At 47.0% G+C, this 26,825-nt stretch overlaps 1 protein-coding gene across 4 annotated transcripts in view; it reads right to left on the bottom strand.

Annotated features, from left to right (window-relative positions):
• Positions 1 to 251: 251 nt before the first annotated feature.
• FLI1 (Fli-1 proto-oncogene, ETS transcription factor) overlaps positions 252 to 26,825 on the bottom strand; it is a 126,099-nt gene continuing 99,525 nt past the window's right edge. For all 4 annotated transcript variants that reach the window (XM_079762585.1, XM_079762586.1, XM_079762588.1 and 1 more), the window contains 4 exons: positions 7,858 to 7,923; positions 5,939 to 5,998; positions 3,748 to 3,795; positions 252 to 2,255 (listed from right to left, as the gene is read on the bottom strand). In XM_079762585.1, the coding sequence (XP_079618711.1) occupies positions 1,726 to 2,255; positions 3,748 to 3,795; positions 5,939 to 5,998; positions 7,858 to 7,923 (704 nt within the window). In that variant the 3' untranslated portion in view covers positions 252 to 1,725. The remainder of the gene's footprint in view (positions 2,256 to 3,747; positions 3,796 to 5,938; positions 5,999 to 7,857; positions 7,924 to 26,825) is intronic.

Genomic DNA, 26,825 nt, shown 5'->3' with positions numbered 1-26,825 from the left:
AATGTTTCATCAAGGCACCCTGTGGCCCAGTCAACTGAATACTTAAAATTAACCTTCACATGGCTGATGATGTTTGCAGAGATTTCTTTTTAATGTTATTTCAACCTTCCTCCAGCCGAAAAGAGGTGTATAGGATGACAGTCAAGGCCATAGACAATCTGTGTCCGAGAACTGGAACAAAGCAAACAGGTTGGCCCAGGATGGACCCTTGGCCTATGGGAGGGAGTCAATAAGAAGACGACATCCTCAGGTCTGAGAGAAGAAGGCACAATTTATTTAGTTTATTTTACAACGTAGTCTTCATGGACAGTTGTCAGCTTAACATAGTTTACAAAAGTCAACGATTACCTGCAAAATTATATATACTTTAATATCTAGAAAATATATTGCATATATAGGGCGGGAAAATCCCTTGTGCCCACAAGGGAACGTTTGCTTGTTCCTTTCAAAGTTGCAGTGATTGCAGGACAGGATGGTATGTACAAACATGTCCAAAGCGTCAAGGTTTCAATGGCTCTCCTTGGGTAACGTGTGCACACCTGTTAAATAACTACAACCAGTGCTTCTCTTTCTAGCAAGTCAGTGACTTAAATGTCTGTTTCCTTTTCAGCAATAGTCACATTATGCTTTTTTATTAAAAAAAAAACAAAACCAGCTATAAAAACGTACAAACAGACCAAATGTACAGATTGACAAAAGATGTACAAATTACATTTAAAAAAATAACACCGACTGATTTGATAGTAAAATTGCCTTTGTGACCGAGGTCAACTCGTTTACTTATTCTTTTTAATTTTTTAATTATTTATTTTTAATACTGTGAGATATAGGAAAATAACTCTGCATAATTTATACAGTAAGTTGCCTTCTGATTGGGTGACCCTGGACTGACGGTCTGACAAGCGCACAGCGCCTGCGGATCTGTTTGTGTTTAGAAATCCCTAAGACTTTTCAAAGTTCTGGGACTCACTGTCACTATCTAAAAAAAAAAAATAGTTATTTATTTCTCTGTCTTTCAGGAATGTCTGCGCTTGCATGAACATTTCTTAGTTAATATCTTGAGTATTTCTAGAGAAAATGATCAGCCTAGTACATATTGCCCATTGAGAGGAATTGTTCAATGCCCATGGCTTCTTAAATACACACACATCTTCTTTCTTAAAATTCCAGTTGGGTGAAAACTTCACTGGCCTTACAACCAATGTTCCAGTTGCTATCCACTGAGTTAGGTCTCCCTAAAACAAGGTTATAAGCTTCCTGCCTCTATTTTCACTAAGTCTCAAACCAGAGCCTAACTGGTTAAGTCCACGAATCCTTAGCATAGAGAACCCTACGAGACCCATGATAAGACCCGTGTGTGGATAAGAAACTGCTTTGGTCATAAAAATAATAAAGACATTTTACAGTTTCTTTCATAGAACCATGATACAACCATTCCAGTAATCTAAATATTCCATTCAGAAGATGATAGGAGATTGAGAATACACATTAGCCTACTGGCCCATGGAATTACCCATCTCTTTGTTCAAGGTAGAGGAAGCAACATAAAATAAAAATTAAAAAAAGGATTGTTTTCTTAAAGAACAAATACAAAGGTTCTATCCAACAAGAAAGAACATCCAGTTTTGTTTTCTCTTCAAGGCCACGTATGTCCTTTAGAGTCCAAAGTATTCCGGGGAGTGTGAGGGATGGGCTTCAGCTAGAAGACCACCGATGATTAAGCTTCTAGTAGTAGCTGCCTAAGTGTGAGGGCACGTGGGTGTTAGGATGGCGGGGGACATTGGGGTTGGGGTAGATTCCGCCCGTGGGGGAGGTCCAGTATTGTGAGGCTGCTCCAAAGAAGCTGGAGGAAGTGACGGGCATGGAGGACGGGTGGGGCGGGACAAAGTTCACCTTCTGTTGATGGGCGTGGTAGGAAGGCATGTAGGAGATATCAGAAGGGTACTTGTACATGGACGACTCAGTTGGATGTGGCTGCAGTGCCTGGGCAATGCCATGGAAGTCAAATTTGTAGGCATACCTTTTGCCATGCACCTTGGTCATAATGTTTTTATCATAGTAGTATCGGAGGGCCCGGCTCAGCTTGTCATAATTCATGTTGGGCTTGCTTTTCCGCTCCCCCCAGCGCCTGGCCACCTCGTCGGGGTCCGTCATTTTGAACTCGCCGTTGGTCCCCTCCCAGGTGATGCAGCTGGCGTTGGCACTGTCGGAGAGTAGCTCAAGGAGGAATTGCCAAAGCTGGATCTGCCCGCTTCCTGCAGGTGGTGAGACAACGGGAAAACAGAACATTTCAGAATCCAATCCCCTAAATGCAAGGATTCCCTCACCCTTTGTAAAACAAAACAAAACAAAACAAAACAAAACAAAACAAAACAAAACAAAACACATCGGTATTTCCTTTTACATGCAGAATTGACTTGGCAGCCCATTCTTTTCAGTGTTGATTTGCTTTATCATTTGCTGCTGAGATGGGCATTATAAGCATAGTTAGATCTTAAAACAATGGGCCCCAAGGCCTGGTGAAATGCACTGTGGGTAATGAGGTGCTGGATGGCCCAGAGCTAGCTGGGTGATTTGGGGCAAACCACAGCCACTCCTTTGGGCAAGAGTTTGGGATTTCTTCTTCTGTAAAGGCCTGAGTCACTGGCCAGCTCTCATATTCAGTGATGGAGTGGAAGAGTGTGGGCCAGGAGGCTGCTGTCAGTCACAGGCAGAAGGTGTGGCACAGGCATCAAGCTGACAGGATGCTCCTTAGCAGGGCACTCATGCCCAGCTCCCATCTAAGTTCTACAGAGAAGAACCTGGGCCGAGAGAAAAGTGACAGGAGAAGGAGCTGGCTGGCTTCTTGTTCCCTGGGCAGAAAGGGCCAGGCACCGAAGACTGGGCCTGGAGACCCCGCAGGGTCAGTGCGCACAGCTGGGAGGGTGCGGGCCTCACTCCTGCACTAGGACAGCCTATTATCAGCTCACATGCTCGGCAGTCTTGATTTAGAACTCACTTTAGAGTTATTCTTTTTATAACAAACCCTTAAAATACATCGTCAACTTTACTTCATCTACAACTTTTTAGGGGCACACCTCTTCTATAAGGCCAGATAGCTTGCAACGCTTTCTAAAATCAAGAATAAAACATGTTTGGCTGGGCCCGTGTGGTTCAGTGGTTGAGCAATGACCTATAGACCAGGAGGTCATGGTCCCATTCCTGGTCAAGGGCACATGCCCAGGTTGTGGGCTCCATCCCCAGAAGGGGGTGTGCAGGAGGCAGCTGATCAATGATTCTTTCTCATCATTGATGTTTCTATCTCTCTCTCTCCCTCTCCCTTCCTTTCTGAAATCAATAAAAATATTTTTTTTAAAAAAAGAATAAAACACCTTTGGAATATTTATTCACTTGTGCCTCGCAGGAGGGAGGTAACTGAGAGCCCAGTGGCTTTGTGTCCTCCCACCCCGTCTTTCCCTCCTGAAACCTTTCCCTGTGCCACTTATAACTAAGCTAAGGCTCAGTGCAGGTGTGCAGTGATAACACGCTTGCGTTCTAGAAACATCCTTGGCTAATGGACACTATTGCCACCAAATAACCCGCCCTGACCTCACTGGTACACTAGAGAAACCGGTGCTGAATGTTTCAAGGAAAGAAGTACATGTTGCTCCCCAGTCAGGTGTCTGAACTTCGGACAGAGGTCTCTGTGATCTCACATAGCTATGGAACATTCTAGAAAGAAAATCCTGCAGGTCAAAGTCAACTCACCGGGGTTGGCTAGGCGACTGCTGGTTGGGCCCAGGATCTGATATGGATCTAAGGAAACAAAAAAGGAGATTTGCTTCACTGTTATTAAAAACATAAGAATAACAGCATTAACAATAAGAATACCTCAAGGGTTTGTACTTTTATTTCAATATCATAGGAAAGTCTGATTTCAGAAAACTTGACTGTTTTTTTGTTTTGTTTTGTTTTTTGCAGACCCCAAAGATCGTGATCACAGTTAGGATTCATCCCAGTATTTATAGAAACAACATGGAATAGTAACAGCATTATATTTTTTTCATATTTGGTGTCTAAAGTTTGTAGATAATGCTGTTATTATCTAAAACAGAGTGATGAAACCATTTGGAAAGGAACTAGCTATATATTTCATCAAAACGAATAAGGTGAACATAGTTTATTAAATGGGCTTGAAGATCTAATGGTTAGTGGTCTTTAATAGCTCTACCTGTTACTAACAACTTTACACACCCCTGCTTTTCTGTGGAGGCATAAAACATACACCCCCAAAATCAAGCAGCTGGTTTCTAGCCCCAGCTATGTTATAAACTAAGGCCATTGGACCATCTCTGGGTATTAGTTTTCTCATCAGCAAAATGAGTGGGTTGGGCTACCGGATACCTCAGTTCCCTCCTAGTACAACATTCTGTGATTTTAAGCTTGGAAATGTCAACACTAAACTAACCAGAATTTGTATTTTAAGTATAAAGTGACGGTTCTTGTATCTCAGTTTACTTAACATTTATGTGATTAGCTATTAAAAAATCTCTGCAATATTGGTTTTACGTGAGGTTTGTCTCCTTTTTCAGGGGAAATCATGGTAGAGAGCTTGATTACAACTTGACCATGTTGTTAAATGTTTGGTGCAATTTTACTATTTTTATGGTTATAATTGCAATTTAAAAAAAAAATCAGCATGATTTTTGGGTTTCTACTTAGGCCCACAAATTAACTTTGAAGAGTCCCTAAGGCCATTTAGCTTACCCTTTTCTATCCACACAGTATGACAACAAACATTTTTTTGGTAGGTCACATCTGATTTTTGTTGTTGTTAGGGATTCTTTAAATCTTTTATGTCAAATCCCCTGTCTGTCTTGTGTTTCTAAACTTTCCTGATGAATCCTAAGTCAATCTGCTATTGCTCTGTCTTCAGTGGAGATGGAAACAGTGTTTGCCCATCTCAAAGCAAATGGCTTATTCAAACCTTAATCTCAGCTGTGTCACATGAAGAAGACATGGCTGGCCTTGGGGTTGGGCACAAGAGCCGCCTTCAGTTATATGAGGGATCTTCATATAGAATAGGAGGAGGATTTCTCCAAAGGGTAAACTAGGAAACTTGAATGAGTTATAGGGAGGGGACTATGGCTCAAATAGTGGAATTGAGCCCAGCTAGGTAGTGAACTCCCTGTTGCTGTAAGTATTCAAGTAGAGGTGGGGCAATCATAAGACTGAGATGTTAAAGAAGGATTTATAGACTTGGATGTCTCTAAGTTCCTTTCTAATGCTAAAAGTCTCCAATTCCATGCTTTTAAAAGTTCTCCTGCCTGTCCAGCCGGTGTGGCTCAGTGGTTGAGTGTCAACCTATGAACCAGGAGGTCATGGTTCGATTCTCGGTCAGGGCACATGACCAGGTTGTGGGCTTGATCCCCAGGAGGGGGCATGCAGGAGGCAGCCGATCAATGATTTTCTCTCATCATTGCTGTTTCAATCTCTCTTTCTCCCTCTCCCTTCCTCTCTGAAATCAATACAAATATATATTTTTAAAAAAGTTCCCCTGTCTAAATTGTTAAGTAGATCCATCACAGGATGGAGGTGTTTTTGAAAGCAAGGTTGGTGAAACACGAAAGGCTTGGAGAGTACTTGGAATGGGGTAGCTCTTGTCAATGAGCTCTGTGGCTTTTAGCAAATCACGTTGCCCCTCTGGGCCTCAGTTCCTTTATTTTTCCAAACGAGGCATTGGAAGACTTCATCTTTAATGTGCCTCTCACCTCTGACATTTAACAACCTCATTCCAGTGCCAGAATTGACTCTCAGATCTGCTATGGTGTCAAACAAAGACCCTACGTGGAAAAGTGATGACACAGACAGCACATTGTTTAAGTCCTCCTCAGGTGGCCACATGGAACCAGTGGCTGCGTGAGAAGCAGAGGAGGGGTTACACATGGTGGACAGGTACCTGGTTGGGGCCGCTGTTCAGTATTCTTACTCATCGTTTGTGCTCCTGCCAGGGGAGGACCTACAGCAAGAGAAGAGGAAATCCGGTCAGTGGGGCCACCTCCGAAGGGGAGAGGAATATCTTGTCAAATGCCCTCCAGAGGAGAAAGCTACTTTCTCACTCACTCACTCGCTACTCACTCATCAACTCACTTTCTCTTATAGCTATTTATCTGGACTCTACTGTGCGCTGCCCATTCTTGATGCTAGGGGTTGAGCCATGAGGCAGCAGCTCCTGCTAGAACTTAGAGGTTGATGGTGCAGACAGTGGCAAACAACAAGAAACACCTGGGAGAGCACGGCTAATGGTCCTGGGGCTGTGAGTTTCATTGTAAAAATAGAAAATGTAGAGAGGTCCTTTAAGAGAAGGCGACGTTTGAGTGAAGAGCACCTGCTTCCTGTGTTGACTGTTTCATGAGCTTCCTCCTTGGAATCTCCCATGCACCCTTCCCATTCCTTTCCCATTCCTGTTATGCCCATTTTAGATCTGCGCTGTTTTTTTTTTGCACAGTCTAAGGCTCAGTCTGACCGGTATCTTCACCACTCCTCGCTCTTCCCACAGACCTGTCACATGCTATTTAGCCAGTTGAATCTCCCTAAACCATTGCACTCTCTGTCTAAAAACCTTAGTGACTCCTCATTGACTACAGAATTAGGTCTGTCCTCCAGGTTTCCTTCTTTCCCCCTTCCTTACCTTCCCAGACTTCTTTCCCTTCACACAGCTAAGCTCCAGGAATCCGGAGTCCTCCCTGACTGTCAGGCACATCAGCCTTGATGTCTTTCCCTGGCCCCCGCTTCTGGGAGGGTCTGTCTTCCCCATTACTGCAGGTCCAAATCCTGCTTCTCTCTCTAGAGCCAGCTCAGACGGCCCCAGGTTCACGGATAAAGAGTGATGTATGGAGAGTGAAGAATGAAGGCTCCCTCCCCAGCTGCTCTGAGCCCGACTCATCTTTGTGAACCCCAACGTGCCCAGTGCTGGGCACAGAGTAAACAAATAATCACACATATCATTAAAAGGGATCTTGGGCCCTAGCGGGTTTGGCTCAGTGGATAGAGCGCCGGCCTGTGGACTGAAAAGTCCCGGGTTCGATTCCAGTCAAGGGCATATGCCTGGATTGTGGGCTCAATCCCCAGTGGGCGGCATGCAGGAGGCGGCCAATCAATGATTCTCTCTCATCATTGATGTTTCTCTCCCTCTCTCTCTGAAATCAATAAAAATGTTTGTTTTTTTTAAAAAAGGGATCTTGGTTATTGCTGAGGCATACATTTGTAACCCCAACTTCTTTCCTGAAATAATTTCCTTCAACATCCATTCATGCGCTTGATATTTTACTCCCTACAGGCAGCAAGAGGGACACATTCTGGTTCAGGAATTTGAGTCCTTCTCTTCTCCCTCCCCCCCATTCATGGGATGTTTTGGGTCAGACTTCAACTCCAATTGATGACTCAGACCCCTTCCATCTCCTCACCAACTTATCCTTCATCTCAACCTCTCATGAAACGGGGACAGTGACCTTGACATGATTGAGCTTCGACGGTTTGAGCAGCAAAGTCATAGAGGGTTATTATCATCACTTAAATGACAGAATCCAAATCCAGTGACTATTTGTTCACATAGAACCTTGTCCTGAGAAACCTTCTGCCTTCAACAGTTCTCAAACCAAAGGCAATGAAACCAAACTCAAGGCTCTGAACGAAAACCAACCCTCTTTAAGGAACCGGTATCACTGACAGGCCCTAAATTGGCAATTAATTTTGATGCCCACTCAACAAACAGGAAGACAAATGCTTGCTCCTCTCCTTTTTTATCTCATGACCCAGCTCTCCACCCCATCCTTGGAAAAATGTTTTCCTCCCAAAGACAGAGTGACATTTACTTACTTTTGTTGAGGCCAGAATTCATGTTATTGCTCCACCCTCCTCTCCTGACTGAGTCGTAAGAAGGATCTAATGAAAAACAACAAATAATTGTACATCAGCATGTCCTGCTTTGCAGAAAGGTTGTGTGAAGATGATCTTTTAGTAATCAGGAGAAATTAAATTTAATTCAGCAATCACTTTTTAGACACCACTAAATTCCAGAAGTGTGTTCTCGCCCTGGGGTAAAGGTGGGGTGAGTGGAAGGAGCATGAATATTCTGATTGGGAGCCAAAGTAACAGAAGAACCTTGAATTTGAAGTCATAAGATTGGTTCAAGTTCTGTCCCCAACATTACTTGTCATGAGACCTTGGATGAATCACAACATACTCCTGTATTCAACCTTCTTTAATATGAAACTTAAAATTTACCTGATTTATCTACCTTGTAGGGTAGGGCTAATGTTATGAACTGAATATGTGTGTTCTCCCCCAAATTCATAGGTTGATACCCAATCCCCAATGTGATGGTATCAGGAGGTAGGGTCTTTGGGAGGTAATCAGGACGTGAGGGTGGAGCCCTGAGGAATGGGATTAGTGGCTTGGTAAGAAGAGGCTATAGAGCTAGCTTGCCCTCTTCCTGCCGTGTGAGGATGCCATAGGAAGTCGGCAATCTGCAACCCAGAAGAGGCCCTGGCCAGAAGCTGATCACGTTGGCACTCTGGTCTTAGATTCCCAGCCTCCAAACACGTGGGAAAGAAGTTTCGGTTGTTTATACATCACTCACTCTATGGTACTTTGTTAGAGCAGTCCCCACGGACTAAGACAGGTGATGATCAAATGCTAAACATATGTGAGACGTCTTACAAAGCTTTCTGCAAATATAAACAGAAAGAAAATATGTCTATAGCAGCTCTGAAGAGATGGGCAGCGTCCAGATTCAAGATTTCATGGGAAGAATGTCTCAAAGTTCAGGCCCACGACCTCTCAGGTGGCTGGCTCTAGCCCTTCCCCAGCACACCCATGCTGTGATGATGTCTCAGAGGTGTGAGCACACCCCAGACTCACCTAGGCCCTCATGTTTGTCTTTTCTTTTCTTTTTCTTTTTTTTTGTTTTGTTGTTGTTAATCCTTACCAGAGGATATTTTTCCATTGAGTTTTAAAAGAATGGAAAGGAAGGAGAGAGACAGAAAGAAACATCCAAGTGAGAGAAACACATTAATTGGTTGCCTCCTGCCTGTGCCCCTACCAGGCAGGGCTAGGGATTGAGCCTGCAACTGAGGTACGTGCCCTTGACTAGAAGTGAACCTGAGACCCTTCAGTTCTCAGGCCAACACTCTATCCGCTGAGCCAAACCTGCCAGGGCTCTCATGTGTTCCTCTTGAGAGTGGAAAGGGCTAGGCCCGATGACCACAGAGAAAGAAAAAGGGCCAGAGGCGTGGCTGAAATAGGGGTGGGAACAAGAAGTGAGGGGATGGAGCGATGCCTCGCCTGGAAATGACTAGAGCCTTGCTTCCCAATCGCCCTGGGAACTATTCCATTGAACTTGAACATCTGTGATCCCACCCTCTCCCACACGCCTCCATAGCTGTGCTTCACTAACTGGCTGGAAACGTCCCTTTTCCTTTCTCCTGGTGTGAGTCCCGTGGTGACACGGAGCAGGCATGGCAGAAGAGCTCGAGGACACAGAATTATGCCTTTCAAAGTCTTCCCATGAACAACAAAGAAACCATGAAAACCATCCGCACAAATGGAGCGCAAACCTCATCAAACAACAGCCCGACAGGGTGAAACACAAACCATCCCCTCCGCCCCAACTGAGCCTCTAACGAATTAGAGGAAGAACTGCAAAGATGGATGGGCGCATCTGATCTTCTGTTCTAGTTGTTTCTGGCGAAGAAGAGCCGAAAGACAGGGAGAATGTTCTTGTGGAAAAATCCACGTGCGAATGCACATTCCTCCTGGTTCTGGAAAAGCCAGTGCAGTTTTGAAACTACAGTATTTAGCAACTGGCATGAAAAGCAAAACAGAAAGTGAGGGGGTGGGGGTGGGGGGAGAGAGAGCAGGGAAGGGGACAAAAGGGAGACAAAGCTCAACTCATTTACGTGGTCTGCTTTTATTTTTACTTGACTTTTTTTTTTTTTTTCACAATTCCTCCTGCAAGCAGATGCCTCTGCTTGCTTAAAAGCAAAATAGAACAAAAGCAAACGAAAAACCTAACGTTTACAAGCTTGGAATGAGGTTGATGGCTCTCGTGGGCATTTTTTTGGGCTGTCCTGCGGGGGTCTGACGAGTGTGTGCAAAGCTGGTATAAGCCAAAGGAAAGGTGGGGTTCGAAGATTTTTCTGTGGTGGGGGATGTTGGGTAGGCCTCCAGTGATTTACTTCGGAGTGACTCCTGCCATGTATTGAGTGCTTGGCCATAGAGTGGATATTAGGTAATATGAAAATGTTCTCTGTCCTTGCATTTGACTATGAGAAGATAACTATGATTGTGAGGAATGATGGGCAATGGACCAAAGGAGTGGTGGGGACATTAAGGCTACTGGAGGTGAAGGAGGGAAAAGAGAGTGTCATTGGCGTCATCTGAACTGAGCGAGACTTCCTTGGAGAGAAGGAAGTGAGCAATGCAGACAGACATAGGGCAGAAGTGGGTGATGGGATGTGCAAGTGATGTCTGGGGGCAACCATAGAGGCAGCTTCAGGACTGAAGTAGAGGAACGAGGAGGAAGAGAGGGCTAGAAGAGGGGGCTAAGGGCGTGTTCAAGGCCATGTTGATGGCAGTAGGCACGTTTAATGACCTTGGGGTGCAGGCAGTGGAAGCCCAGAGACATTGTGGGCAGGCAGCAATGCCATGAAAACAGGGGGTGGTGGAGGACGAAGCTTGTGGTGGTGTGTAGGATGGGAGAGCGCCTGGGGGAAGGAGGTGAATTGAGTAGGAACAGAACATAAAGTGGAACAGAAAGTGACAGATTCATGCAAAAAGAAAAAAACAAATCACTAAGTTCCAGGAATCGGTGTGTGTTATCTGAAGTCCTGACTTGCCTCCTGACTTACTGAACTGATAAGATCTGTGTTCAAGTTTTCTAATCGGTTTTTCTGCGCATTCATTCATTTACTGAAGGCATCCTCTATGACAGCCATGTTATATTCGGAACCATTTTTTTTTTAGCCCAAATTATGGCTATGGCTATCATTACCACTGACTTCTTTTGTTTGGTCTTTATTGTTGAAAGTATTACCCATGTTCCCCTCCCAACCCCCCTGCCCAGTGACCCCCTCCAACTCATTCCCCACCCCCAGGCCTTCACCTCACTATTGTCTGTGTCCATGGGCTATGCACATATGCACATAAGTTCTTTGGTTATTCCCTTCCCACCCTCTTATCAAGTTTTCCTCCTATTCTTTTATTCTAACTCCAGGGACAGAGCAGACATGCAGCAGTTACAGAATGGGTGGATGAATCCCCAAAACGGACAGCGGGAGTGATGGCTGGGCTCTTCTGTAACTCTAAGTGCCCGGCCAAGGCTGAAGTTGGTACCTTATCAGAAAGTGTCTGGCAGCCCATCTTGGCTGCGGTGCCTCAGGGCCTTGGGGCTGTAGAGCTGTAGGCCATGATTCTCCCACAGGCCCACCTGGGATGGGGGTCGGGGTGGGAAGGGGGATGAGGGAAGCCTGGCTGAGGGAACAATGGAGGTCCCAACCAACACAAAAGTCCTCTAGTGGGTAAAAAAAATCAACTGAATCCGAGGCCACCAACAATCAGGCTGCACTGTGTCCTCACGGCAAAGCTAGCAGAGAAGTCAACAGCAATGGCCATTCGGAGGCTGGTGTCTCTAGCTGAGGGTCTAGGAGCCGTGTGTGCATCTGAGCAACAAACACCACAAGTCTCCCTCCCATTGCTTTTTCGTCCTCAACTATTTGATGGAAAGTCCAACTACTGGCACCTGATTCTACAAAGGACCCTCAGCTTCATCACTGAGGAGTTCAACCAATGCCTCTGAGGGCTCGGGCCTTTGCGGGGACATCCACTAAGTGTAAGATTGAAATGAAAGCCAGTATTTCTGGAGGAAGTCCTACTGCAGAGACAGAGCATGAGGACGGAGGAGGGCAACGCCAAGAGCCAAGGTCTGGCATTCTGCCTGGGAGGTCTAAGAACCCAGGCAGCCTTGCAGATTGAATGAGATATCCAAGCAAACACCTGGCACAGGGCCTAGCACCAAGTCAGACGTGGAAAATGCCAGCAATTCATGTTATTATTTGCATCATTATTATAAACTTACAGGACGTTCAGACCCAGAAACACGTTCGCCAGCCCTACCAAACACACATAACTTCCCCCTCTCCTCTCCTTCCCTCTCCTCTACCCCCTTCCTATGCGCTACTTCTTAGTTTTCCATTGATCACGGAACTTAATCAATAATTAATTCATGTTGTTTACTGTCTGCATCTCCCACCTGAATACCTTTCTTCTGTTCTCTGACATTAATTATCAAGCACCTAGAATAGTGCCCAGCCCAGCAAGTGCCCAGTAGATATTTGTTGAATGAATAGATGGACCATGTTTTCTTTCTTGCCAAACATCCACATTTCCTCTTATGTTCACTATTTCACTGGCTGAAGAGAATTCAAGGCGCCTACCCTTCCTTCTCCCCGCTGAGCCGTCTCCAGGGGACTCTGCTAACCCCGTGAGCCCTCTGAGCGTAATGGACAGCAGCCCATCCACTACAGGCACCGGCTAAAATCTGTCCCCACAGGCAAGTCACGGACTAGATGCCACATATGGAAGTGGCCAGCGTTCAACTTGATCAATTTTCAATGTCATTGTTGAAAGGAGGGTTTGTTTTCCTCCTACTAACTGTCGTGCAAGTTGAACACTGAGCAGCCTGGTCAGCTCTGGTCCTGGACACACAAGCAGAACTATGCCTAGAACCAACATGGAAAGGCCTGGCCCAGGGCGCTGAGCTGGCGCCTGGCGTTCCTGCGCAAACACTACCTGTGGCTGCGTCAGGCCTCCCTGACCCCGGCTGGCTGTCATCGGGCGTGGCGGGGTCCCCTGGTGGGCGTGCTGGTCCCCGGAGCCACCTGAGTGAGCGCCAGCGCCAGCCCCCACCCGCGAATACAACGCCTGCTGTCTGCTTCCTGGGAACTGGCTTCTGGAAACAGAGCGGAGGGAGCAGCCAAGGGCACAGTGTGACTGATGGCGACCAGCAGATGGCTGACAGTCCGGGCTGGGGTGCGGTGGCAGCCTGCTCTGTCAGCACAAAAGCACACACGAGTCTGACAAACTCACTTTTGACTTGGGTGAAGGCTGCTGCCACCTGGCTTCGTAGATGACAAATATTGTGATTATTCCCCAGACGAGTCACCAAAAGGGCTTGGCCTAGTGTGTGTGGTTTCAGGCGGTCCTGAGGTCAGTGTCGCCCACAGCAGACAGAGACCAGAGCCCTGTCGTGGAGAATGCGGGCACCGCCAGGCACCCGTGGGGAACTCTGCCTCCTGGATACAATGGCCCGAACAGTATCTCCATCATGGGACGCCCGACGTGGCTACGTTGACACTAGATGGCCCCTTAGATTCCAGGAGAGCCTCCCGGGGAGAGAAATCTGAGCGTGGAGACGGACTTTTTCTGGAAGCCCCGGCTGGAAGGGGGAGCCAGAAACTGTGTTAGCTCAGTTTCTGTGTGAAGCTTTCACACGGGCCTCAGAAGTCTGGCCAAGCGTCTCAGGAAAGACATTTTTCTGCCCTGATGCCCACGGTTCACCGTCTGAAGGCCCCGTGTCCCGGCAACACGCGGCTCTCCACTTTGTCATGACCTCACCGGGAGGCCCTGGAGGCAGGGACGCCCGCACACAAGGGCCTCTCTCTTCGCTCCTGACGACATAAGGCCACCCGCTCAATTACTTGATGGAAAAAGATGAATGTTCCCTGAACCTTCTCATCGAATTTCTGGTTGTGCCGAGAAGGCTGGCAGCGCCTCGCCCTGTTTATCCTTGGAGAGCCGGGCTCTGAATCAGACCTTTCAGCCCAGGAGGGGGCACGGCTGCTGGAGCTCCGAGCCGGGGCTCCTCTTGGTCAGATCCTGACCTCCCTTCTCGAGAGAGAGAGGATGACCATGGAGAAGGGTGTTAGTACAGAGGATGCTGACCCACAGCCTTGACCTTCCTAAGAAAGCGCTAGGCTGGGCAGGTGGAAGATGCCTCCCCCAGGCTCTCAGGGAGGAACTGCGCATGGGAGCACCATCTGTGTTGTTGGTGGAGGACTGGGCTGGATGATCCCCCAAAACCCTTCTCTCTCTCTCTCTGTGATCCTGGCTTCTAAGGGCCCCGTCTGGCCACCAACCCAATTCAGGCTGCTTGCCTCCAGGCTCTCCTCTATGATGCCTTTGATAGTGCACCCCGGCCTGTGAACGCCTGCTCTGCTTCTGGAACCTTCTCAACCCACAACTCGGGACCAGCTTCTTGTTAGGCACGGTCTCTGCTATAACCCCTGCCGGTGACCGCCCAGATGCCTGACCTACAGGCCTGGCCTCCCCCGGCAAACACAGTGCACAGGCAACCGGTGCATAAGCAGTGAGCGTCCCTGGGAGGTGCAGGGCGCCCTCGCCAAGGTGTCCTTTCTCTCTAGGGGGCTTTGCCTCTGTGGTGGCGACATGGCATTCAGACCCAGGCCGCCCTGGGTTCAGGTCCAAGCTCTACCATTTGCTCTGTTGGGTGACCTTGGTCAAAAGGTTCCTCACCCCTTTTGAAACCTCAGGTTCTGCTTCTCTAAAATGGATGAATAACAAATACTTTCTAGGGTTGCGAGGAAGATGAAACAAGCATTTGCTACATGGCGATTTAAAAATAGGCACTCTGTACATGTAGGCGACGTGACCTCGCCTGCACCTCTCCGAGGTTTATCGTGGTGAAACGAGGTTACAAAGCTCAGCAAGGAAGGCCTGGGGAAGGATAAGAAGGACAGTCCCATTCCTGTGATAACGACCATTGATTCCCCAACTGGAATAAAGGGTGGCTCGCTTTCATAAAAGAAGAAATGGCCTGGCAGGTGTGGCTCAGTTGGTTGAGCATCATCCTGTGAACTGAGGTCTCTGGTTCGATTCCCGGTCAGGGCACATGCCTGGGTTGTGGGTTTGGTCCCCAGTACGGGTCGGCAGCCAATCAATGTTTCTCCTTCATCTCATCGATTTTTCGATTTTTCTCTCTCCCTCTCCCCCTCCTCTCTCTCTCAAATCAGTAAACACATATATTTTTTTTAAAAGAAGAAATGGGTTATCCTGGGCCCCCGTTTGAAGAATATCACCCTGGAAGGTAGTGAGGGGTGGGGGTATGTGCTGCCTGTTGGTGTATTAGGCTTAGGTTTTGTCTGGCATCCTCCTTGCACCCCTGTCAGCTCAAAGTCCCCGTGCAGCTGGCTCTGAAGCAGGGTCCTCACCTCATTTCAACCCGTCCTATAGGGGCAGCCCAGCCTTCGCCTCAGTGGCATCTTATTTTACAAAGAGCAACAGAGGACCTTGGCTTCCACTGAGCCCCCCAGGAGGAGGGAAATATCTAGGGAGGACTGTCTTCAAACTTGGAACTCGGGGGGAAAAAAAACATCCTGGATCAGATTTCCTTTGCTCAAGGACCTCGTCCTGGAATCCAAACAGTGCCTCGGCTCAGGACGGACCCGCTGCGTGGAGAAGAATGGAGGTACTGTTTCAGATATTACACGTGCAAAGGACAAAAAGACATATGAGCAAAATGCTTGGGGGGGAAAAATGGATGGTTTTGAAAGAGGAAAAGTTTGGAGAGTCCAGTGGCGCACCGGCCGGGCACGGCCCCGCCGCAGTCACGCAGGCTGCCTGCTGAGCCGGGGCCTCCCTCTCACTTTGCTTCTCTTGTGGGCTCTGTGTCTAAGTGACACAGAAGTCTAAATGACCTCTTTATTTGGATAGAGCCTCAAAGTGGAGTTTCTGAGCCAGCCTTATGCAGGAAGGCCATTCATACTGACTAGGTTAGTTGGATGTTTGCCCGACCCCCCTCTCCCCAACCCCTGGCTACTATAGGGCCATGTAGACACAACTAAATTGCCCACTTCTTCAGTCAGATCTGCCTCAGGGTTAAGAGGATTCCAGGTAGGAAAAAAGAAAACCTAACCGTTCGCTTAGGAAACAGCGCTTGCGGTTCAAGGAGAGGTGGTCTGTCTGGGTTCAGCCCCCTCCACTCTGCTCAGGGCCTTGATCTGAACGTCTTATGCTGACATTTCACAGTGAGGTTGCTCTCACGCTCTCTGGCGGCAAGGGATGCAGACTTGTGCCCGTGCCACAATTGAACTTGGGCATCTCTTTCTCCCAAAGTTCTACAGGTCAAGGGTCACCTGGAAGAGTCTCGTGTTTATTGCCCTGTCCAGTCTTCTAGTGGAATTCTTTTTTAAAAAAATATATATTTTATTGATTTCAGGGAGGAAGGGAGAGGGAGAGAGAGAAACACCAATGATGAGAGAGAATCATTGATCGGCTGCCTCCTGCACCCCCCCCCCCCCACGGGGGATTAAGCCTGCAACCCAGGTATGTGCCCTTGACCGGAATCAAACCTGTGACTCATAAGTCCACAGGCCTATGCTCTATCCACTGAGCCAAACTGGATAGGCCTCGTGGAATTCGTTGTGCACGTATCTCCCTTGCTTGGTGAGAATCTTTTGGAAGAGAGGGGGTGGCTCTTTATCACTTTTGTTTCCCTCTCCCACCCCGAGATCTTTCCCCTCCCCCGACACTAGCTTATGGGACATAATTGATATCTCATATCCCACAACACATCTCCACGTTACAAAATGTTATTGGATGTCTGCTATTGTGTTGGACATTGTTCTCAGGGCTGTGAGTACCACGGTCCCCCTTATCCGTGGTCTCATGTTCTGTAGTTTCAGTAACCCGTGGTCCAAAAATACTAAATGGAAAATAAACACTTCCTAGTTTTAAATTGTGTGCCCTTCTGAGTAGCGTGATGAAATCTCACACTGTCCTACTCTGTCTGGCCCATGATCTGAATCATCCTGTGTCTAGCGCCTTCATGCTGTGTCCTCTTCCCATCCCTTAGCCACTTAGGAGCTCTCTGGGTTATCAGATGGACTGTCCCTGTACCACAGTGCTTGTGTTCAAGTCACCTTTATTTTACTTAGTGATGGCCCCAGAGCGCAGGAGTAAGGATGCTGGCCATTCAGATGTGCCTGTAAAGTGCGTTCTTTAAGTAAAAAGGTGAAATTTCTCCACTTAATGAGGAAAGAGAAAGAAATTATACGCTGAGGTTGCGAATATCGACATTAGGAACAAATCTCCATGGAATTGTGAAGAAGGAAAAAGAAAGTCTTGCTCGCTTTGCTGTCGCACCTCAAATTGCAAAAGTGACAGCCAGCGAGCATGAGAAAGGCTTCGCTGGGATGGGAAAGGCATCATGATTGTGGGTGGAAGCCATGAACAGAAAGTGTGTTTTTATTGGCAGCAATATGTTGCACCAGAAACCACCGAGCCTATATGAAGACGTCAGCAAGGGGTCCCATGAAACAAGTGACAACAAGCCATTTACTGCTAGTTAGGGGTGATTACAATATTGAGAGAGAGAGAAATAGAGAGAGCAAGCACATTCACATAACTTGTACTACAGTACGTTATTACAATTGTTCTATCTTATCATTAGTTATTGTTTTTAATCTCCACCTGTGCCTAATTTATAAATTAAACTTTATCATAGACACTATGTATAGGGAAAAAGCCGTACATGTAGGGTTGTTCCCTATCCGGGGTTTCAGGCATCCACTGGGGGCTCTTTGAACGTATATCTCCCATGGATAAGAGGGGACTACTACACAGTGATGTCCAGACAAACATCCTTGCTCTGTGGGACTTACATTCAAACAAATAGTAAAGGTGGTAAGTGCTATGAAAAAAAGAAAACACAGGAAGGGGAGCAGGTGGCACTGGGTTGGGGAGGGTCTTCCTGAAAATAATTAAGCACAGACTTGACCTGTCCAACGTTATGAACATAAATCTCTCCTTAGTGTTATCATATTCTTATGAAAAGTGACTACCTACCTTCATCTCAGTGCCCTGCTGGGAAGTCTAATGCCTTTCTCCTTAGTTCTTCACCTAGTAAGAATGTCTGTATGTTGGAAGACCACAAAATTAGCTAAAAAACTTGACTGTACCTTTGTGATGTGTGGGTGAGGGATTGTAAATGGTGAGATGAGCCTAGTCTATTAAGGAGTTCACCCGTTTTTTCATATTTAGAATCAGGGTAATTGCCAAATCTACGTTCTTAGATGTATACTGACTTAGGCTTGCCATTTAAATCAAGAAACTGAAAATACTAACACTTCCCATGTTTGCCCTTTGATTTGAATCTGAAGTGGTTTTTGGGGAAAGGCAATTCTCTGGGGTCAGTCTGGGAAAAGTGGACAGGTGGCCCAGCTGGTGAGGCTCAGTGGTTGAGTTTTGACCTATGAACCATGAACTGGGAGGGAGGTCACAATTCCATTCCCGGTCAGGGCACATGCCCAGGTTGCCGGCTCGATTCCCAGTAGGGGGCGTGCAGGAGGCAACCAATCAATGATTCTTTCTTGTCATTGATGTTTCTCTCTCTCTCCCTCTCCCTTCCTCTCTGAAATCAATAATACATATATATTAGTGCTATAATTTTGCTCTCTCTATATATTTTTTAAGTGGACAGCGAAGTCATCCTAAACATGCCATCTTCATGGCCTGGTGGTGAGCATGACATGCTTCTGTCCCCGAATCCTGCATCCACACAGCAAGAGCCCAGGAGTTGAAGAAAAAGAGCCATCAATTCTGGAAGTTAGAACATGGTCTTACATAATAGAATCAGAGGCTTCTTTTCAGACTGGAAGGTACCTCAGACATTATCTAAACCAGACATGCAAATTAGCAGAGGCCTGGAGGCCTGAAGCATGAGAGAAATCATATGTGGCCATATAAGAATTTTAATAGAAATTGAAAGTATGACTCATGCCATGAAAACTTCCTTTCTCTAAACTCCTCTAGGATATTGGGCAGGACTGATGATTCTTTTACAGGCAGGCCAAAAACCGTTTAAGCTCAAAGATTTTTCCAAATGATACCAAGAACAATTTTCATCTCTTTGGAAGAGTCGTAGCTAAATGTTATCAAGCATAAGGCTGTTTGTGGTTTTCTTAAAGGCTCCAAAGATTTTCATGGGAAAGCATTCTATCACTTCTCGTTCATCCATTCCAAACAGGGAAACAGCTCATTGCAATAGAGAGAATGCTGGATTGGGGTTCAAAACTCCTTGGTTTGCCTCACATCTCTGTCAGCTGTGTGAACTTAAGCAAGTGGCTAATGCCTCTAAGTCTCAGTTAACCTATCTGTAAAAGGGAGATACTCGGGGGAAAATAACTACTCTAAAATGTAAGAGTCTGGAAAAGCAAATAGCCTATTTAATCCTCACAGGGTTACGTGGAGAATAAATGAGCTCACGCATGAGAAAATACTTCAAATACTCCAAAGTGTCCTATAGAATTTTGGCTGCTATTCTTTTTCAGAGTTTAATTCATTGGAGATGAGAAGGTAATCTTTCTTGTGTCAACTAAAGCTAATTTTCTATGGTTCTTTCTTTAGGAAAGCAGAAGGATTGAGTAAATGTTAAATTAAATTGTCAAAGACTACATTTTCCTTCCCCAATGAATCCATTACTGTCAGTAGTACTTACTGAATAGCTACAGGGCTAGAAAAAGAGCGCAGGAAAAAAGTCACAATTAGAGACTAGCAGGTACTGGTGTGGTAATTAGGTTCATGGATATCTCGTGCGTGTGGGAGGGTTCTGAGAAGTGATTGTGATGTCTGGGAGTAAGGAAAATATATCTTGAAGAGGCTGGAACTTGAACTGGGCCCTGAAGCATGTGTTGGATTTTGATAAAGTAATAACCTCACTTAATGAACCACTTTCTCTTTAGAGTATGCCTGACAAGAACTTGAACTTCATCACGGAGGCATGTTAAACTTTTTATTGACCTTCAGCTTACAGATCTCTGAGACTCAAGAGGAAAAGCTGATATATGTCCTGGTTAGTGTTTCTAGCCATAGTATTTCTTCCTTGAAGACTATCTTCTCCCAAAAGAAATAAGTTCTTTTTTATGTTAGCTAGGGGATTCTCTAAAGAGAGGAAGTTGCACCCTAGCTGGTTTGGCTCAGTGGATTGAGCATTGGCCTATGGACTGAAGGGTCCCGGGTTCGATTCCAGTCCAGGTTGTGGGCTCGAACTCCAGTAGGTGGTGCGCAGGAGGCAGCTGGTCAATGATTCTCTCTTATCATTGATGTTCCTATCTCTCTCTCCCTCTCCCTTTCTCTCTGAAATCAATAAAAATATACTTTAAAAAAAGAGAGAAGTTGTTATATCTATTAAAAAAAAAAAAACTTGGGGAAAGGTTTTATATTAAACCTAGAGGCCCGATGCACAAAATTCATGCAAGAGTAGGCCTTGCCTCCTGCACCCTGGACCTGGGCTTCCCTCACAGCCCCGGTTTCATCCAGAAGATTCGTCCAGAAGGATGTCCGGTCTAATTAGCATATTACACTTTTATTATTATAAAAGCTGATGATGCTACCTCTGCCTGGACTTTTCACTAAAACATTCCCCAAAACCCAACACTGCTGTCGGGCAGGAGAGAAGCTCCCCTCTCTTTCTCCGGGAGAGAGATAGACAGATGGATGGATTGATAGAATCTGCTTGATGAGCATGAGACTAAACAATCTTTAAATACTCTCCAGCTACTGCTGCCCTCAAAGAACCTCGCTGTAGAATTTCTAAATCAGTGCATGTAGCAGAACAAATGCCTTTGGAATACTCGGCGTTGAGGTGGGCCATCGGGAGCCCTTGTAGACCTAGCCTTTTATTTCCAAAGTACTTTGGGGCCCCACTCCTCAAAAAAGCCAACAGGGGTCACTTCTAGTTTCTATTACAAACCAAGACCACATGGTAGTGGAAATGGAGTTACAGCAACCGAAGGCAATTTCATTTTGAGTCTTAGTTTTGCTATCTGGAATGGGATGAAAAATGTGAGTCAAAGTGAAAGTTGGTAGGGAGGCCTAAAATAGTAGCAGTAAAGAATTTGGAGATGAATTGGAAATGCAAAAACCCCTATGGCCCACTTAGTAAGTGTGAAATGCCACTGAGAGGTGATGGAACTCCAGCCCGCTGAGCACTCAAGGTCACAGATGGGAATGGGGGGGGGGGGGCGGGGGGAGGCTCCTTGGCAGTGCTGGGAGAGACTGTAGTCTGGCTGAGTCTAAGGGTGCTCTGGGGGTCAAGTTGCTCCAAAGTACCTTTCCCATAGCCTATCACGTTCCTGATTTATCCAGAGAGCACCTAAGAACAGCTTTGATAAACATAAAGACAAAAGACACGCCCAAGGAGGGCAGGAGCGTCAATGTGGGAACCTCTAAGCGTCCAAGACCAGGACCAGGGCCCTGGGTACCTTTTGGTAGAGGGAGGAGAAAGACCAACATGGTAGTGGCAGAAAGGGATTGCTTTTCTATTAAGTATTTCAGTAAAGCACTCGACAGTAGAGATGGTGTAAGGGGGAAGATTTCAGAAGCAATGGAAGGCACTTATTCTAAGAACAAAGATGCTCAGCTCCATCTTCCTCCTGGGCTCCTTCACCTGCCAAAGGTGCATATGAATGAGAAGGTGGAGTGGAACGGGGTGGCTGGAGCATCCCGGCAGGTGTCTTTAAAATGGTCCCAGGTGTTCTGATACCTTTCTTTCTCTTCCTTGAGAGCCACGGGTCAATGAAGCTTAGAGAGGCCAGGGGTTGTCTACCTGTTGTAATTGGAGGGACATTTCACAACTAGATTTATTGGACTAACACCCATCTCCCCCTCATTTTAAAAAAATGAAGTGTATTGCAATCTTCTTACTCGATATATCAATTCCTTTTCTAAATCTCTCATTTTTTTCTTTATTCTTTTAAATGTGATATTGAACACATAAGGAAGAATAACGTTATGCAAATTAGAAGGCGTCATAGTAAAAATAACATCTGTGAAACCACCTTTGTGAGATGCAAGACCAGAGTAGACTGAGTCAGGTCCCTGATTTTTGGAGACCATAGCAGGGAATCTATTAATCTTAATCATGTCTAGTAACAACTAGATGACGTCAGCTTCCTGAAAGAAACGGCCTTTCCTCGGGGTGGTGAATGGAACAAGAAGAGGCAACGGCGGAGCCCTGTCCCTGCCTGGCTGGGGAGGGGCTGCAGTAACAGATGGCGTTCTGCTTGCCATTAGCCTTGTGACTCGAGCTTAACCGATTTGTGTCTCAGTTTTCACATGTGTAAAGTAGGGATATTAATAGTACCAACTGAATGAGGTTGTTAGGAAGCATGAATGTGAAGCGAAGAGAAAACTTCTTGTCACATAGGAAGCACTTCATACATGTTAGCTGCTATTGTAATGGGGAGGGCGAGAAAGGTAAGGAGAGAAGGGTGAGACGAGCAGAAGTTAAATTTCCCCACAATGTCACTTTTTTCTTGGCTTAGTTCTGTCCCTGGCCTCTTTCATATTGGCACACCGAGCAGGGAGACCCAGATCTGAAGGGCCTCCAAGGGGAGTTTAAGCTGACAAAAAATGGGCCCAAGGGCGCTGGCCAGTGTGGCCCAGTTGGTTGGAGCATCCTTCCGTGTACCGAAGCGTCTCGGGTTCAATTACAGGTCAGGGCACATGCCCAGGTTTCAGGTTCTGTCCCCAGTCAGGGCACTTGCGGGAGGCAACCAATTGATGTTTCTCTCTCTCTCTCCCTCTCCCTTCCTTGCTCTCTACAATCAATAAACATATCCCTTGAGGGAGGATTAAAAAAAGAGCCAAAGGGTGAAGTGGAACTCCCAAGTTATAACTGAAGTCTGCTCTTGGCAAGCTCCTCCCCTGCTCGTGGATGGGACTGATCAGAGGAATCCCCTGGGAGTCCAATGAAGGGGAAATTTAGGGCAAGGTAGAGGAAAAGGCAAGTACCATCTACAGTGGACAAAACCAAAACATCATTCCCATATTGAGAAACGTCACTCTTGGGAAGCAATTCCAAGCATTTTGCCTATAATTTTCATCCATCCATCCATCCATCCAATGGCCTTGTTTAAGTTCCATCTCCAAGAGACTTGAAGTCTTAGAAGACAAAAGACCATTATGATGGGATCTGTTGAATGCTAAACTGCAAAGCAGAAATTCCAAGCAAAGTACGTGGGGAAGGGGTAGACCAGACCCTTCGGAGGTGGGTCATCTGGGCCTTCACAGGGAGTGTGGCTTCCTAACCTACAGATGAGGTGGGAGTGAGACGGGAAGGAGGGATACATGAGGCAAAGAGAGACGGGGAGACGGTCAATGTTGAAGACAGAGAAGACAGGAATCGTTCGCAATTGAAGGGTGAATTTTTTGGTCAGATCCTAAATGGGCAAAACGGTCCCATTGGGCACAGCTATCAGGTCTCTGACCCGGAAGTGATGGTGACTGTTCTGTGCCTATGGGGTCCCGCATAGCTGAAGCTGAAAGGCCTCCAAATGTGCATGTCAGAACGTTTGGCTTTGCCCCACCATCCCTCACTCTGTGGTGGCACAGTCACCCGGTCTGAGTAACTGGAGGAGGCAGGAGGGAGAAGGACCCCACTTTGAATGCTGGGGTGTCACCTCTGAATTCTCTCCTGCAGGGACATGTCTGGGGCATACGCTTTAAAAGAATGAATTAAACCCAGAAGCGGAGGGCAATGATCATTAGAAGACTTTTGTGTACACATTTTATAAAAAATCCTCAAAGGCATAAAACCTGCACAATGTGAATTCTTCCTGAGATGAAATTCCCTCATTTCCAATCAGGGAACCCACGCCTTCACTGGCACCGAAGAAAGATGACATGCCCCAGCCACATGCCTCTGTACCTGCGACAGCACCACGCTGGGCGCTGTTGGCCTCCTTATCATGGAACCAGTTTACACTTGTCCCAGGAAACAGGCACAGTGCTGGCCATAATGGAGAGAAAGCATGTCCTGGTCGCCGTGCAACCCACACACGTGTGATAACAGCACACGCAGCACACCCACCGAAAAAAAAAAATAGCAGTTCTGTTCCTCAGAGAAAGGAAGGAGAATGGTTACTTAGAAAGTGTCCCAGACAAGCTGTCAGATTGAATTCAGAGGCTGGAGTCTGACTCCGGGACAGGCCTGGCTGGCGGAGCTCCCTGGGGACTGGGGTTTCCTGCCTGCTTCGCTTACAGACAAGGATTCTTTGTTTCCAGCTCTCTCTCTCTCTCTCTCTCTCTCTCTCTCTCTCTCTCTCTCTCTCTCTCTCTCCTCTCTCTCCCTCCCTCTCTTTCTATCTCTCTCTCTCTGGCGAAGAAGAAAAAAAAAGCACACACAAAAGCATGCTGCTCTCCAAAAGGGGTCAGATCGAAAGCAGACAAAACATTAACTCTGGAATTTCAAAGGAAAACATTTTTTTTAATATAAAAAAACCAAGAGAGCAAGCTACTGTCTATTCTGTAATAATAAATCTTGCCTTTGGACCGCAGAAGCAGTTCTCTCTCTCTCTCTCTCTCTCTCTCTCTCTCTCTCTCTCTGTCTCTCTCTCTCTCTCACACACACACACAGAGCCAGCAATCATCCCCACTTTTGCTAAAAATGGATTAGAGGTATTTCATCATAAAGGAAAAACATATAATGACAAAGTTCTTAACAGGCCCTCCTGTGAGTCCTCCAGCGCCTTGGATTTCAGTGCTACAGAGTGGACAGAGCCGGGCCGGGGAGCCATATGACCTGCTGCATGAGAGATGTTATTTACTCCCTAAAATAACAGGGCATTACCTCACAGCCTTACAGGCCTTTTCCGACGGCACACGTGTTCCAGACCACCCCCCCACACACTACCCCGGCCAGGGCGACAGCGCGAGGCCCATGCCCACGCGGAACACCTGAACACACGCCCCCGCGCCCCCCACTCAGGATGCCACGCCCCCGGTGCTGGACCTGGAAACACGGCGTCCTCTTTCACTGCACCATACATTCGGGGCGGGGGGTGGGGGGCAGCTTTAGGCATAAATATTCTGCACTCATCCATGTTCTCCCATTAAAACAAAAGTTCTCGGGGCATCTTTTCAATCATAGGAAATTTCAAAGATGTAGCAAAGCAGAGAGGAGCCCAGCTGGCGTGGCTCAGTGGTTGAGTGTTGGCCTCTGAACCAGGAGGTCACGGTTTGATTCCCGGTCAGGGCACATGCCCGGGTTATGGGTTCGATCCTCAGTGTGGCGCATGCAGGAGGCAGCTGATCAATGATTCCCTCTCACCGTTGATGTTTCTCTCTCTCCCTCTCCCTTCCTCTCTGAATAATCAATAGAAATATAATTTAAAAAAGGAAAGGAAAGAAAAGCAGAGAGGAAACTACTGAACCCCATGGCCCCTTCCTTCATCCTGCCAATCCTATCTCAGCCCTGCTCTCTCCCCCTCCCCCTCCCTTCGCCCTCCCCCTCCCGCCCTGGTCATTCTGAAGCAGATCCCTGGCTCCGCTCCTTTGCTGAGCTTCCTGTCTCACAGTGACACAGCCCACTTTCAGTTTCGTGAGCTCATGTCACACCGAGGCCTTGGTGCCCCCGCAGGGCACACTCCTACACACCCCCAGGAACTCCCCTGGTCCCTTCCCCCAAACCCAACATGAACACACAGGGCTGCCCCATCTGCGTGGCTCAGTGGTTGAACATCGACCTACGAACCCGGAGGTCAGGGCACATGCCCAGGTTTCGGGCTTGATCCCCAGTAGGGGGCGTGCAGGAGGCAGCTGATCAATGATTCTCTCATCATTGATGTTTCTGTCTCTCTCGCCCTCTCCCTTCCTCTCTGAGATCAATAAAAATACATTCACACACACACACACACACACACGGCTCCCACAACACAACTCCCATGCGTGCTCGACAGACCCAAGCACACTGACTGGTGTCTTTCTTGTCTACCATCGTCCCTTCCTTTCAATACCCATTCCCAGCACGACCACGCTGCATATTTCTAGAGGCCTCCCATCAGCCTCTACAATTCAATCAGAAAGGACAGCCCAGAGAGGGCATAGCATGGTCTATATCACCCACACTCCAATGTACAGCATTAATAACTTATTGACCCCTTTGTGACTCTGACTGTGAGCCCCCTAAGGGTAGGTGCCGGCTGTGCACCCTACTTCCTGGGCTCGGCCTAGTGTCCCATACGCGTGGGCTCTTCATCAATGAAGAGATGAACGGATGGAGTGGAGAAGGGCAGGGATCACAGACTCAGTCCATTCCTGACTACGCTGCTGAGTGACTTAAAGCCCTGCCACCTGCTGTTGGCTCCCCGGTGGCCTTGGCTGGACCCGCTACGTCTCTGGCCTCCAGTCCCTCCTGTCACATGAGAGGATGGCGTGGATGGATGTCCAACTTTAGCATTTAATGATTTTCCATCCCTTCGTCACTCTCAGAGAGTTTCTCGTATGTAGCATGTGGTTTTCTATTTGACGATATTCAGGTTCCTAGTATTCCTTAATAGTTCTATAGGTGTAGCTCCCTAAGAAGATGTTAAGCAACGTGGCGGTCTCATCCATGGTATCACCGTGCCATGGGATATGGTGGGTCCTTCACCATCCTCGGCACAGTGCTAGCATACGGTGAACCCTCGACAATATTCGAATTCTTTTGCAATAAGAATATCATTATAGTTAGAATTCACGGAGCTAACACTGAGCACTCGGTGGTGTGTCAGACGCTGTGCTAAGCGGTTTATGGGTACATCATCTCGGGAGGGACACTAAAATAGCCTCCTTTTCTACATGAGGGCACTGAGGCTGAAGAAAGAGTGAGTGCCTTGTCCAAGGTCACACAGCCTGTTGCGTTCAAAGCCCGAGATTTTAATCGCTATGTTTTAATGCTGAAATCTGAAGTGAATACCCACCTTAGGTAAATCCAGAGCACTAAAGAATGT

Source organism: Cnephaeus nilssonii (assembly GCF_951640355.1).
Source record: "Cnephaeus nilssonii genome assembly, chromosome: 22".
In the NCBI taxonomy this organism is placed as follows: domain Eukaryota; kingdom Metazoa; phylum Chordata; class Mammalia; order Chiroptera; family Vespertilionidae; genus Cnephaeus; species Cnephaeus nilssonii.
The sequence above is the reverse complement of the archived record's forward strand: the minus strand, read 5'-3'. Positions and strand labels throughout refer to the sequence as shown.